At 50.7% G+C, this 13,915-nt stretch overlaps 1 protein-coding gene across 1 annotated transcript; it reads right to left on the bottom strand.

Annotated features, from left to right (window-relative positions):
- Nucleotides 1–9,548: 9,548 nt before the first annotated feature.
- On the bottom strand, nucleotides 9,549–11,686 carry C31H11orf91 (chromosome 31 C11orf91 homolog). Its single transcript, XM_058527175.1, has 2 exons — nucleotides 11,167–11,686; nucleotides 9,549–9,864 (listed from the first exon to the last, which is right to left on the bottom strand). Exons 1-2 carry the CDS (start codon nucleotides 11,651–11,653, stop codon nucleotides 9,779–9,781), a joined length of 573 nt encoding a protein of 190 aa, XP_058383158.1. The 5' UTR covers nucleotides 11,654–11,686; the 3' UTR covers nucleotides 9,549–9,778.
- Nucleotides 11,687–13,915: the final 2,229 nt, after the last annotated feature.

Here is a 13,915-nt window from a genome sequence, read left to right as displayed (position 1 = left end):
AAGGGGAAGTTGGTGGTTCTATTCTAAAGGAAAGTCCATGGGGGGAAAAGTAACAGTTCAGGGTGGCAGCGGCTTTTCATTGGCTGGGCTGTGGCATTTCTCATTGGCTGAGCTGCAGCATTTCTCATTGGCTGGGTGGTTGCCAGGTAGGGAGAGAAATCTTCCTTCAGTAGTAAAGTAGTTTTACTTCCTGTTGAAAATGCAAGGCTCTGTCTCTTCCTGGTTGGTGTAATTGACAATGTGTGATAGGGCCTGAGAGCTCCCCCAAGTGGCCTTCCTGACTCCAATTTAGTTATGATTTCTTTTATTAATTTCCACGGATCTAGTCATTGAAGTGACTGTACAGGTGGAAGGAGAGAGTGCACAGTTGACAACTGCATGACACTCCACAAGCATGATGATTATTGCTATTTATTAGCCTCTGCTTGATTACTTCTAGCATTGGGGAACTCCCTATCTAGCCGAGCAGATACATTATCCACTGATCACCTGGAAGGAGTGACTCCTATGCTCTCCCCCTTCCAGCCCCCCACTGTGGACCCTTTTCAACAGCCCAGGTCACTCATAAACCCCTAGAACAGAGGGTGAGCTCAGGACAGCTAGAGAGAGATGGTTGGTGCTGTGAAAGGAAAGCCCCTCATCACCTGGCCAACGTGAGAGCAGCTGGAACCAGCTGGCCATCTGCCACAGATTCCACATGTTCTTTTGGTTACAGTCCCATCACTGCCGGGAGTCATTCTTCCGAGCAACCAAAAGGCTTGACTCTTCCAGAGCAGACGACCCTGGTCCCAGCAAGCAGCTCCTTGCAAAAGGCCTGGGCCTGGTGCGTCTAAAGCCCTGGAGCAAGGACAGGCAGCTCTGTGAGAACGCCGTGGGGCTCAAGACCAGAATCACACGGCAGGCCAGTGGAAAAGCAGAGTGCATTTGGGACACTCCACACGACGGGGCAGCGTGCAAGTGAAGTTGGCCGTGCTGAAGTAGGGAGAAGACGTGCCCATCCTCATCCTGGAGTCCAGACTCCCGGCCGTTATGACGTTTGCTGGCACAAACGTCCTCCAGAGCAGCCAGCTGAGGGGGGGGCTGAAGGGGAACAGGGAACGTGTGATAGTTTGAAACCAGTCACCAAAAAACGAGCTGAGGGGTAAGTGCTCGGGCTTTGGAGTGGCGTGGCCACGTGCCAGCTGTCCTCCTCTCGGTGCCCCTGTAACACGGGGCGGGGGGACACCTTCCAAGTGGGTCGGGGCTGCAGATGTGAATATGTGTAGAGTGCAGGCACGGGGCCTGGCACGGAGAAATCCAGTAGCTGCTGGTCCATAGCTGGTACTGGTGGGTGTGCCGTGACAGCAGACACGGCCTGTCGTGCTCAGACTCCCGTGTTCCTAAGACACACTAGAAAACAACATCAGTCCTTGAAATGCACCTAAAATAAACTGTTTCTTTGCAATGAATGGGGAAGGGTGCGGCAAACAATTCAGATTTGCACACCGGCCTCTTTCCCATGCAGAAAGTCACACAGCCCTTCTCTCTGCCAGGGGCCTGTCATGCACACGCACGTGCACACACGCTCACACGTCCCATGCTGTCTGTCCTGTGACTCTTCCCAGATCACCTCCAGGAGGGACAAGAAGGGAGCCTGGAGTCCTGGAGGCTTACACAGAGGAAGGGCTGCCAGCTGGGGGAGCCAGCAGGCTCAGCCGCTGACCCACTCCGTCACCTTAGGAAGTGGCTTCACTTCTCTGAGCCTGAGTTCCTTCGTTTATAGAGACACCATTTTTACCTGCTCCCACATCAGTGAACTCTGGAAACCAAGGCTACATTAAACCCCCAATTTTCCCAATGAAATAAAATTTAAAATTCAGTCCCTCAGTTGTACGCGCCACATGTCAAGTCTCAATTGCCACATGTGGTTAATGGCTTCCATATTAAACAGTACAAATATAGAACATCTCTGTCACCGCAGAAAGTTCTATTAGACAACATAGATCCAAGCCATCCAACCATGAATGAATAACAGCAATAACAGATAAGTAGGCAGATAGACAATAGTCTAGAGATAAGTAGGTATATCTATATAAGTATGTCATAAGATAAGTATATATCTGTATATCTTCACATGCTGAAGCCCTAATCCCCATGCGTTGGTATCTGGAGATGGGCCTTTGGGCAGTAATTAGGGTGAGATTAGGTCATGAGGGTGGGTTATGGGATTAATGCCCTTATAAGAGGAGGAAGAGACGCCAGCGCACTCTCTCCGCCTTGTGAGGACACGGCAGGAAGGTGGCCAGCTGCAAGCCGGGAAGAGGGCCCTCACCAGGACCTGGGTTGGCCTGCGCCTTGATCTTGGACTACCCAGCCTGCAGAACTGTCTGGTGTTTAAGCCGCCCAGTCTAAGGTATTTTGTTATAGCAGCCTGAGCAGACCAATTCAGATAATAAGTATTAATGAGTTCAGTCCAGCTTCTTTTAGTCCTGTGAACTGGACTTTTCAGCTTGAAATGGTTCTGAGAGATTTTCCCTGTGCGAACAAAGCTGGCTCCCGGCAGGAGCTCCCTGCAGCCTCGGGTCAGGCCTGGTGCGGCACCTGTGTGGAATTTTGCACTGAACGCCTTCAACGGCTGCAGTGTCTCCCCCTCCCTGAAGGTTCCCAAACTGGATTTTCTTCTAGATCCTCATGAACAAGCTGATGAATGTCAGCCCCAAGTGTGAGAGGACTAGAAAGGGAAGGGAGCTGTTTCCTCCCACTTCCAAATCCACGCTGCCCCCTAGTGGATCCCACCCGGAGAGAAACAGGAGGGCTTGGTGTTAATGACCAGAAACGGATGCAAATTAGCCCAGGAAACCCTTCTAGGTGAAGACGATGGCGAGCGTGGGCTGCGTGTCAGGGCATGAGCAGTTCACACACCTTATCTCAGTTAACTCGCAACAACCCCAGGCAGGGGGTTATTGGGCACATTTTCCAGAGAAAAAGGGCTCAGAGAAGTTAAGAACCTGCTTTATTGAAAGAACGATTCTAGGAATGAGTAAATGAACAGACCAGTACATGAATGCAGACATGATTCATGTGCACTGTTTTCAGAGTCACAGACTGTGCTGCATTCGGGTAAACTCTGAGATGAGATTAATAATCCTGGGTGAGTTTGTGAATGGATAGAGGAAAGAGCTAACATTTATTGAGTGCTTGCTTTGGGCTAGGCCTTGTTCTGAGCGCTTCATACATACTAACTTGCTTAAACCTCATAGCAACCTATGAAGTGAGGGTAACTTAATTTTTTCATTGTACAGATGTGGAAACTAAAGCACAGAGAGGTGAAGTAATTTTCCCAATGTCACACAGCTGATGTGTGCTGGGATTTGACCCAGGCAGTCTGGGCCAGAGCTAGCACTCTTAGTCATTACATTATATACTGCCTCTCAGATGAGTAGGGATAGCTAAGGACTGTCCCTAAATCTTGGTGAAGAACTCAGGACACGTCTCGAGCCCTCTAACCTGTCATAAACAGGCACTTGGCCCAGATAGGCCCCAAGATGTTACATCTAGATCATCCTTTGTTATGATTTCCTGCAATCTGATGTATTGGTGGGCTGGAGACTGAAGACTTCATTTCCCTCTCTGTCCACAGCCATCAGCATGCTCACCAAGCCCAGGAGCAGTGTCGACTTTGTGCAAGCCCCCTGCTGAGGGTGTTGATGACATAACCCTTGCCCTCCAGAAGTTCAGAGTGGAGCTAGGGAGACAGATGATGGGCAATCATTACCCAGGTGCTAAGTGCCAGGAGAGAGGGTACACAGAGTGCTAAGGGAGCTCAGAAAATGGACGCGTAACCCAGACTGGGCGGAGGGGTCAGGGAAGGCTTCCCGGAGGAGGTGACATCCAAGCTGTTGGGAGAGAAGCACTTCTCAGCTTTGGCTGCCTTCCAAGAGCAGGTGCATCCATTAGTACAGCAATCCTGGCCTCTCTCTGCCGCTCTACTTGCTCAGTTCCCAGGGATGGAGAAGAACTTAAGGTGATTCACAACTTGGGGAAGAATAAACTGGGCAGGTGTAAGCCCACCCTGCCCTTCATCCTCTTCAGGGAGAGCTGCCTGCAGGAGTGCGCATCTCCTGCTGCCCCTCCAGCGTCACCGGGGCCAAGTTCTGCAGGTCTGCGGAATTCTCCAACCACTGGGCTCTCACGCCCAAGCTTCATGCTGCAAACCGGCTTTTATGAGGAATAAGGATGGCATTGTCATTCTCTATTTTCCAACCTTGTCTTATTTCTCAATTGATTTAGAGCCCTGGTGGGTGGGATAGGTGCAATTTATTGGGTGCCTCCTCAGAGACTTCACACAATGAAGCTATGTTAGTTGGCAAAGGGTGAGGAACAGTGTTTCAGAAGAGGGAACAGCAAAAGCAAAGGCCCAGAGGTGATAGAGCCCGTGAGATTTTTGGGAAAACTGGAAGTAGGTCAGCATGGCTTGAGAACAGACTTCTAGGCTGGGCCTCCAGACAGGAAAGCTGCAGGAATGGAGAGGGACGCCCCCGCAGCCGCTCACTCCCCCCTCTCATAATTGCCGAGCTCCAAACAGGAATGGGGGCGTTAGCTCCTTTTGAAGGACACAGAAAGGTTAGTGGTTTTCTCTCTGTGCATTAGCATGGCTGAAATCATTGCTTGCCCTACTGAGGTCCCTTCCAGAGGCAGCCTCCCTCAGGCACCCATGGAATCGTCAGTTCTGTGACCTTTACCGCTCTGCCTCTCCTCTCCCTGGACTTGTGACTCACTCACAGCCAGCTGGCAAGCCTCTTCTCAGGAAATGGAACCGAGAAGAGTTCACTGGGCGCCATCATGTGAGTGCGGGATCCGACGGGGCTCCTGTGAGTCACTGAGTAGCTCAGTTAGGAGGAAGCTGGCTGGAGAAGGCAGGAGTGTGCGGCAGGGGTAGAGAGCAAGAGGGAGCTGGGAGGGCAGCTGCCTGGGCTCCTGGTGGATTTCAGGCCCTGGTGCCAATCGGCACGAGGCCGGCGTGGGGACATATGATGTCTTTGTCTGTAGCTGCTCCCCTGCTCTGAGTGGTTCTGGTGGGGCTGCAATCACAGCACCCTGCCACCCGTCCCCAACATGGACAGAGATGGACACAGAGCCCAGAGGACCCAGCCACATTTCCCCTCCAGAATGGTAGCTGGAGCTGAGTTGTCCAGTGGCGGCCCCTCCTTCCTTTCCTTCTAAAGACCTGGACGCCTCCTTTTTTTATTTCTCTTACATTAGTTTCCATTGCTTATAACCACAGAACCGCACTGTCAGCCACTCTTGTTATTTAAGTAAGCTAGTTTGAGTGGCCTTCTGTTCCCCCAACCAAAAGAGCCCCTAGAATAGGTAGTTTCCCAGCTTCATGTCATTGATGCATTTTCCAGATCCCTCCCTCATCGCCTTCCCTCTAGCTGCTGCACACAATCCTCTGCGATGTGCTAGTGCTATGGTTCAGATGGGGTGAAAGGACTGGCTGACGACCAGAGCCCTCCCTCGGGGGCACCATGCACGAGAGGCCGTGCCGTTGGCCTTGTCTGATGTGGGAGATGGGATGCCGCCTGGGAGCAAGGTGCGTGGCCCTCTCTGGAAAAGAAACACCCTCTTCCTCAAACTGCCTCCCAGCCACGCTCACCCCCTTGTCACCTTGTGTGGGGCTGAGCTCTGGGCCCTGAAAATTCCAGGCTTCTCCCTCCCTGCAGGTTGGGCCTCCCTCCAGCTCATATCCTGTGGCCACCACCACTCCCTGCCCCAGAAGCTCAATGGGGAGGGCAGTGTCCTCAACGGACTGGAAATGATGATGATGATGATGATAATAATAATAATAATCATAATGACTCCCAACGGGGGCAATTTCACATCTATCACCTTATTCGTTGTCCCCCACCCAACCATCCTATGAGAGCAGTGTCTCCCTTTTACAGATGAGGAAACAGGCTCAGAGAGGTTAAGTAACTTTCAAAAGGTCACATGCATGGTTGGTGACAGAATCAAGACACTGTTGAAAGCAAAAGGCCAGTGTGCCATGAGGCACCGAAGATGTGGCGCTCACCTCCGGTGCGTCAGAAGGTTTAGATTGGTGATGGGCTCGCTCTTCCTTCTGTTCTGTTCTTTTGTTTCCCGTTTGTCTGTTGGTGTGCTGGTAAATGGGTAGCAACCAACTCTTTGTGGAGGGAGGTGGGCAGGAACAACCCTGATGTGTACATTTGCCAATTTCCATGGTGTAAATACTCTCATCATGGCCAATTTCAAGATACCAACATGACGTGATTAGGAAGTAATGCACATTAGCACACCATGATAAAGTATTTCCACCATAGACACAGTAGACTGTATGCTCTAGAACCTCAAGAGCATAGGTAACCGTAAAATGTAGCAAAATTATTAGGAATGGTGGATTTTGAGTATTGATTACCTTAGTTTTAAATATAATTTAATTGTAACTTGATATAGTTTAATTCTTAGTAATGGCTGTATTTAACAACCAGCTTACAAACTTCCTGAGAATCTAACACTTGGCTCACGAGCTCGCGCGGCTGACCCCAGCATGCCACTGCATTTATCCAGTATTCCTTGCACATGGAGTTCTCTCCATCAGGACGCGTCTTGTTTTCACCTGCCCAGCATCATTTTCTTTGGGGAACAGGCTCTTCCATCCATTTTGGTCTGGAGGGGCTGACAATCACATGCCCCACCTCCCCGACTGTCCTGATAACAGGACCTGTCACCGAAGCCATGGGATGACGGGATAGGGACAGGGCTGGGTGTGGGCGTTCCTGGGACCTGGGCTGTAAACCCATAATACCATCAACCCTATTCTCACTTGCGAGGTTGTGGAAAACAACCCAGTCAGCCACCGAAGTGTGCCCTACCCGTGTGGAGCCAGATGTCTCTTTGTGACAGCTCTCCTGGGGCACCCCTGGGTGTGCCTCACCCAGCAGGAGAATGTGAGAGCACCGTGACAGGGGCCAGTTCCAATCCTGGCTCTGCCATTCCCTAGCTCTGTGCCTGTGGGTAAGTGACTTCACCTCTCTGAGCCTCTGTTCCCTCATTAGTAGCCCACGCCATGTACCTGTTTCAGAAAGTGGTGTGAGAATGAAATAGGATCATTCCTGTCCACTGCCTCCCTCTGTGCCCAGCACACCGTGTGCACTTAATAGGTGGCCAATCTTACGAACATGGCCGAGAGGGGTGGTGCAGGCTACTGGGACTCTGGGGAGGGAATGGGAAAAACAGCCCCCCTCCCCCCGATATCTCTGTCTCCATCCGGGCTCTGTGCCCCGTCTTCCCAATGCCTGGCTTATTCTTGCTAAAATTTTCCAGTCCCCTTGCTGGCCTCGCCAGCCTGAAGCTTTATGGGAGAACAAGGGAGCTTCTTTAGTAACAACCAGCCTAGGGCAACAGAAATCTGGCTTCTTCCTGGGAAGGTGACCCAGGGCCTGGAGTCCTGGGGGAGGACGCCCATGGGTAGAGCAGAGGTTGCAAACTCCAGGGGACTGTCCAGCCTTTATTTTATTGGGCAGGCATAGTGTTTTGGAAATCCTTGAATTCATTGCTAAGATACAGGAGCTCTCATGTAACACCGTGGCCACACTCCTGCCTGGGCCACAAGCAGCTGGAACTGGGTATCAGCTGGCCCCGTGGTCAGGCACGAGCTGTGTGGCTTGCCAGTCTCCACCTGGCTCCCGCACGCGCTCCCTCCCTGCCCTCGTTTCCAGGGTTTCCAGTGGGTCTTGCAGGCATGCACATTTGTGTCTTCAAGCTGGAGGTCACAGCACAAACTTCTGGGCGTGTATATGCAACTTCCAGGGCACCCACCACCCCATTTACCCATCTACCAGCACCTGCACCCTCATAGCACAGACATAACCTCCTGTTCTTACGGATCAACCATCTCTGCTCCCATCTAAAGCCAATCCCTCTACTGTAAACTAGATGCCACCCCTCTCATCCACTCAAGGACACCATTCCAGCAATTCCTCATCTCTCCTCCATCATCACTTTTTCTCCCTCTACTAGATCATTCCCCATCAGACCCAACATGCCATCATTTCTCCCATCTTAATCAACTCTTCTCTCAACCCTCAGCCGCTCGCCTTACCGGCTGCTCTAGTTCTCTGCTCTCCCTGACAGCTAAACTCATCTGTACCCACCGTCTCCCGTTCTTCTCCTCCCATTCTCTTAAAACAGCTCCATCAGGTGTTAACCCCATCACTCAACCCAAACTGCTCTTGACAAGATCACCAATACTAAACCCATGGTGTTGAGCCCGAGTGCACCCTCAGGCTCATCTTCCTTGGCCCATCAGCAAGACTTGTTAGAGCTGACCACTCCCTGCTCCTAAACACTGTCTTCACTTGGCTTCTAAGACACCTGACTCAAGGGTCACTCCTTTTCATTCTACTTTGCAAAAAGCCCAAACTTCACAAATTCTTTGGCTATGCCCTATAGTTGCTGCTGGCAGAATGAGGGCACAAGGAAGTCTAGATGCCAAGCATCAGAATGTTATACTTGATTGAAGATTTGTTTCCTAAGATCCTTCATTTGTGTGTTTGTGTCGCTGAGCTCTGGCTCCTCCTCCTCGCCACAGAGCCAGCACCTGGCAGCGGGGCAGTGGCGGGAGTAGCGGGGACCCCATAGACACCTCTCACCCAGCAAGGAGGAAGGCAAGCTGGAGCTGTGCTCTAGCTTCTTGCTTAGCTAGATTATTAATTACTACAACCTTCCAACAGCTTTCCCTGATTCCTTCATAATTCTCCACCCAGCAGCATAAGTCAGAGCCTGAAAACCCTCTAACCAACCACTCCCCATCCCACTCAGTAAACCCACAGTCCTTCCCATGGCTGTAAGGTCCCACCGTATGGCCCCTCTCTGCACTCACCCCACCCCTCTCACCTCACTCCTCATGCTCCAGCCAGCTGGGCTCTTTGCTGACCCTTAAACAGCCCAGCATGCTCCCACCTTCAGCCTTTGCCCTGGCCCTTCTGCCTGGAATATTCCCCCAGGATGCCATGTGGCTATCACGGTCAACCTTCTTCAAACCTTGTTTAAATGTTACCTCTTCAAGGAACCCTACTTGAAATGCCACTCTGCTTTGCTGCGGCCCTCCTGACCACCTCACCCTCCTCTTTTCGTTTTCCCCTTAGCATGTCATCTTCTAGGATACCATATTATGATTTACTTATTTATAATATTTATTTTCCATGTCTCCTCCATCCCCAACCCCAAGAGCCTAGCAGGGTGCGTGGCACTTAATAAATATTTCCTGAATATATGAATTTCTAGGAAGGACCATGGCTTTGATCAGATTATCAAAAGAGTTTTGTGGTCCAAAAACCATTAAAAACATAAAACACTTCCAAGTACTAAAGCTGTCTGAAAACAGACAAACCATTGTTCCAGGCCTCAAAGTGCCTTTCTGAGCAGGCACACAGCAACAGAACCAAATATATATTGCCCTTAGTTTTTCCCAGTTCCCTCATGACTTAGCAGTGTTGGGAGGGTCCCCTCCCCTGGTCTTGGGAGCCCCTCAATGTCAGCCAGGCAGCAGCTTCCAGACCCCAGGAGAGAGCTCCCCCAGCAGCGGCATAGAGAGGAGAGACACCAGGAGCTTTACCACTCAAGTGGGCACTGTATGTGAAGTACGTGCTGGGAGCAACAAGAACAGCAGTAAATACAGAACAGAATATAACGATCTTTGAAATGACAACAAACAGGAGACATTATCTAAGCACTAACACCGAAGGAGGTGGCCGCCCAGACTCTGCTGGGCAGCTCCTCAGGAGACAGAGGCCGACTTCTTTCCAGGCTGCCTGGTCTTCAGTCCTTGTAACTTTTCATCTTTCAGCGCCTTCAAGAAGTTATCTGCAGGAGAGCAAAACAAACAGCTGTGGTAGAGATCAGGGCTTTCTCTAACACTCTGAAGCAGGCTTTGGGGAGCAACTGTGCGCTCCCTCCACAAGCGCCAGACCCATCGTGATCCAAGATGGGTGGAAGGAACCCCACAGCCAAAACACATGTAAGTGGAGGATGCATAGCTGAGAAATCCAGGACTTCTTAGAAAAGCCCACGTTTTCTGGGGTTTGTTTTCTTCCCAAGGCTGTGGGGAAGGGGACATTATAGAGTGCCTGGTGAATTGGGGACTGTGGAGACGTTACAGGGTGCCCGGATTGGGGACCATACCCATGGTCACATGGACCTAAACGTTTAGGTTACTCCCCCTCCCTGTGTGGCAGGGGGACCAATTTAACCTGTTTTATATAATAGTGGGGATGGTCTTTCTAAAACCATCTGCCCTCCTCCAGTGGTCAAGTGCTAGCCTTAGCCAGGACAAAGTCTACAGAACAGTCTATGGCTACTGAACATTCTACAGTGCAACAGGTCTTCCTAGGAGTTGAATCGGATTGAACAACTTTACTCTCCAACAGGGAGGAATCAGTTGGCTTGCATGCTAGAGGACCCCTGCCCACATCAGCACACCTGGTCTGCCCTGGTCCAGATCCCTAAGACTTCAGACTTAAGATCAGGTGGCAGAGTCCAGGACCCTAGTGAGAGGGCTACCAGGGCCAGAGCTGGGGGTCAGAGGGAGGCTACCTTCCAGCATTGAGACGTGGAGGGGCCCAAAGCCCCTCAGAGAACGTCCTAGGGCCTTCTGGGTCTTGCACAATTCCCACCTCCCGGTAAGACCCTCCAGCTGATCCTAACCTACTTCCCTCTTCCTTTCATCGAGGACCCCAGTTTAAGGTAAGTGTTCTAGCTCAGGTCTTCAGAGATAGGGGCTATCCCGTGAGTGAAGCCCCAGGGGTGGGAGTATTACCATGCTGGAGGCTTAAAGTTCAGGATGGGGGTTGTGGTGTGGATGGAGTTCCAGGTTTGGAGGCTCAGAGTCCAGACTACCGAAATGGCTCAGGATGGAGGGAGGATGAGTTTGGGACCAAAGGGTCCGTGAAGTCCAGATTTGTGGTAGGGGAAGGAGTCGGTTGAAATCCAGGATGGGGGAGTCTGGGTTCTGGGAGATCGATTATCCATTTGGGATCTGGGACTCCTGGAGGCTGGAGTCTGAGCCCAGGCCACACTGCGGGGGAAGGGATAAGGGGAGCATGGAGCCAAGGAGGGAGCCAAGGCAGGCTAGGGGTGGGCTCAGGTGGCCCCAGCGAGGTCACGCACAGCGCTGGGAGTCAAAGCCGTCCCCAGTGATGGTGAGCAGCTCCAGCTCCTTAATCCGGATCTCCAGCTCGCACAGCTCCTCGGGGTGAGAGGCAGAGGCGAGCCCGGGGGTCGTGGGACCGGGGGTCAGGGGCGAGACCGCCACCTCGGGCCCCGGCGGCGAGTAGAAGAAGCGCAGAGGCTCGTAGGGGATGGAGGCCAGGCCGGAGGGCCAGGGCGGGGGGCAGGGGCGCTCGCTGGGGGGCCCCAGGCCGGGCGGCGGTGGGGGCGCTGGGGCCGGGGGCGCCTGGGGCAGGGCCCGACCGGCCGGCGCCCCACCCGCCGGCGCCCCGCCCGCCTTCAGCGGCACGAAGAGCTTCTTCCAGATGTTGAAGTCGCTGAGCGGGGACGAGGACACGCCGCGGTCGTAGAGGGACGGGAAGTATAGGGGCGGGGCAGGCCGCTGGCTCATCGTGGGGCTCTGGCTGCCGCGCCGCCCCTTCGGCATCGTTTGAATGGGAGGCTGCGTGGGAGGAACCCCGCGCCGGGAGCCCGCGCCCGCCGCCCCGAGTCGCCGGGGCTCTGAGGTTCCAGCCGCCCCGCGCCGAGGGAGCGCGCCCCACCTCCGCCCGGCCCGCCCGGAGCACGAGGGTTCCAAAGGCCGGCCCCGCCCCCGGCGCCCGGCCCCGCCCCTGGAGTGAGAGGCCTGCCGCGGGGCGGGGATGAGCGGTCTGCGCCGTAAGGCACCGCCCAAGCCCTTGGTTTCCGCTCCGCCTGGCGATCGCCCAGCACCTTCGACGACAGCATCCCCGCCCCACCCCGATACTCCAGCCCCCCCGCCCTGGCCCGCCGCTCGACTCCTCCCAGCGCGCCTGAATTCCACAAGCCTGGCTCCGGCGCAGAAAGCAGGGAGCTGTCCAAAAAGATGATTTAAAATTACAGTGACGACTTTGGGGCTCCTTTGAGCTTCCAAAACTTGTCTTTTTGCACACTAGAGTTGAGAACCGCCAACCAGACAAATTAAATGAAATCTTTAATTTCTAAAGAGTCCAGCGTGCCGCCTTCCAATACACCTGCTTAAAACTATGGTCTCAGAAGCTGTAAATATTTACAAAGAACAGCAAAATCTTACTAAGTTTGTTTTGTGTTCTGAGAGCTTGGCTTGGTAACCATCAGGTTGGAGGCCCGACAATATGGTCAAACAGAAATGCAGGTTGCACCCCATTTGCAGTCAAATATGGCTGGAGAGAAATGGGGGTTAAACTCCATTTGCAGCTAGGGTTCTACTAACTGCTGCCAGCCTCAGGAGAATTACATTGACCATTAGAAGGAATGTTCCAATTATGTAAGATCATTTATGAAGTGCACTTAAAGGCAAAGCCTTCAAAATCCCAAAATAGCCTTATTGAAAGTTTCATTACAAAAAGCTAATGAAAAATCAAGATATAAAAGGTACCTAAAACAAAAGACTACACAATAGTCTGTTAAATTGATGCCTTTACAGATGCCCCGGTATCTACCTTTGAAGGATGGCCCTGTATGAGCTCTTCCCAGAGTTAATGAGACTCTGAGAGATTTTCTGGTAAACTGCTACATAATCCCTTAAATAGTCAATGGGAAACTAAAATTAAAAATTAATGAGTTGTTTAATACAGCCAGAAATATTTACTGTTTGTCCAGGCTCAAACTTGACAAGATATTTGAAAGGATTTAGTAATTTATGATCAGAAATTTTGCCAAATTGGAAGCTGATATTCAGAGCCTGTTAGGAATTTTTTCAATCAGCCTTCTTCCTTAGGTTAAAATAAAACTAGGTACCAGAGGGAAAGAAGCAAATTAGGGATGATGTAGTTCGATGGGTAGATCAACTTATGATATCATTTAAGTTACAACCCAATTTCTGAGGAATTGAGAGCAACTGTCCTTATCTTACAAATCTTTGCAAAACTGGAAATGCAGCTCTAGAAGTAGTTCATATTCCACCCATTCCCTTTCACCAATCCCCAAAGACTCCCTTATTTATCTCAAAAGGCTTGTAACCTCCCTGGAAACTGTTATCTAGACCATCACCAACTTCTGAGACTGAAGATTAAAAAAAAAAAAAGAAAGAAAAAGAGTCAGTCTGCTGTAGAAGCCCCCTTATCCAAAATCTAGCATCTTAAGTGTCTTGTCCACTAATGTAGAAAAAAGCTTTTGCCATCTAAGCAGATAACCTTAATTTATTCCATCTGCAGAAACAAAATTTCAATTCAATTATTTTTCATAACTAGTGAGCTTTGTATTACGGTACTTGATTCATGGCAGTCATTTTAAAACAATAGCTATGGGGTGTCTATGTATGTGTGTCTATATATATGTATGCTATATGTATGTGATATTTTTCTACCTGTGGATGGTATAATTTCTAAAAGAGCTCTATTTAGTTGGCTTAAAATAAGCACTTATATAAATTATTTCTAAATATAATAGAAGTTAATCCAAGTGAATTTCAGGATCACATGATCTAGGAAAATATTCAGTATTAAAGCTAATTTAAGTTTGTTATCTTTAGAGTTGTAAGCATTAAATGTACAACTTTTGTTCTACCTAGTTTTACCAAAAGCCAAGCAAATTTATGTTATCTCTTTTATAAAATTTGGCAGCAAAAAATTGATGGCTGACTTTGTCTATTGACTCATGAAATTTTTGTAGATAATCTAAACATAATTATTGGGAACAAGTAAACTAAATAGATGTAAGTAAGATTAAAGGGTTTTTAGGTGAACTTTTT

Source organism: Diceros bicornis, chromosome 31 (genome assembly GCF_020826845.1).
Source record: "Diceros bicornis minor isolate mBicDic1 chromosome 31, mDicBic1.mat.cur, whole genome shotgun sequence".
NCBI lineage: Eukaryota > Metazoa > Chordata > Mammalia > Perissodactyla > Rhinocerotidae > Diceros > Diceros bicornis.
This window is presented reverse-complemented; position numbering and strand designations above follow the sequence as displayed.

Excerpts from the sequence above, each read along its gene's own strand:
- C31H11orf91 (XM_058527175.1), bottom strand. The coding sequence starts at position 11,653 with ATGCCGAAGGGGCGGCGCGGCAGCCAGAGCCCCACGATGAGCCAGCGG. Across the intron at positions 9,865-11,166 it reads CGGCTTTGACTCCCAGCGCT|ATAACTTCTTGAAGGCGCTG; the intron begins GTGCGTGACCTC and ends GCTCTCCTGCAG.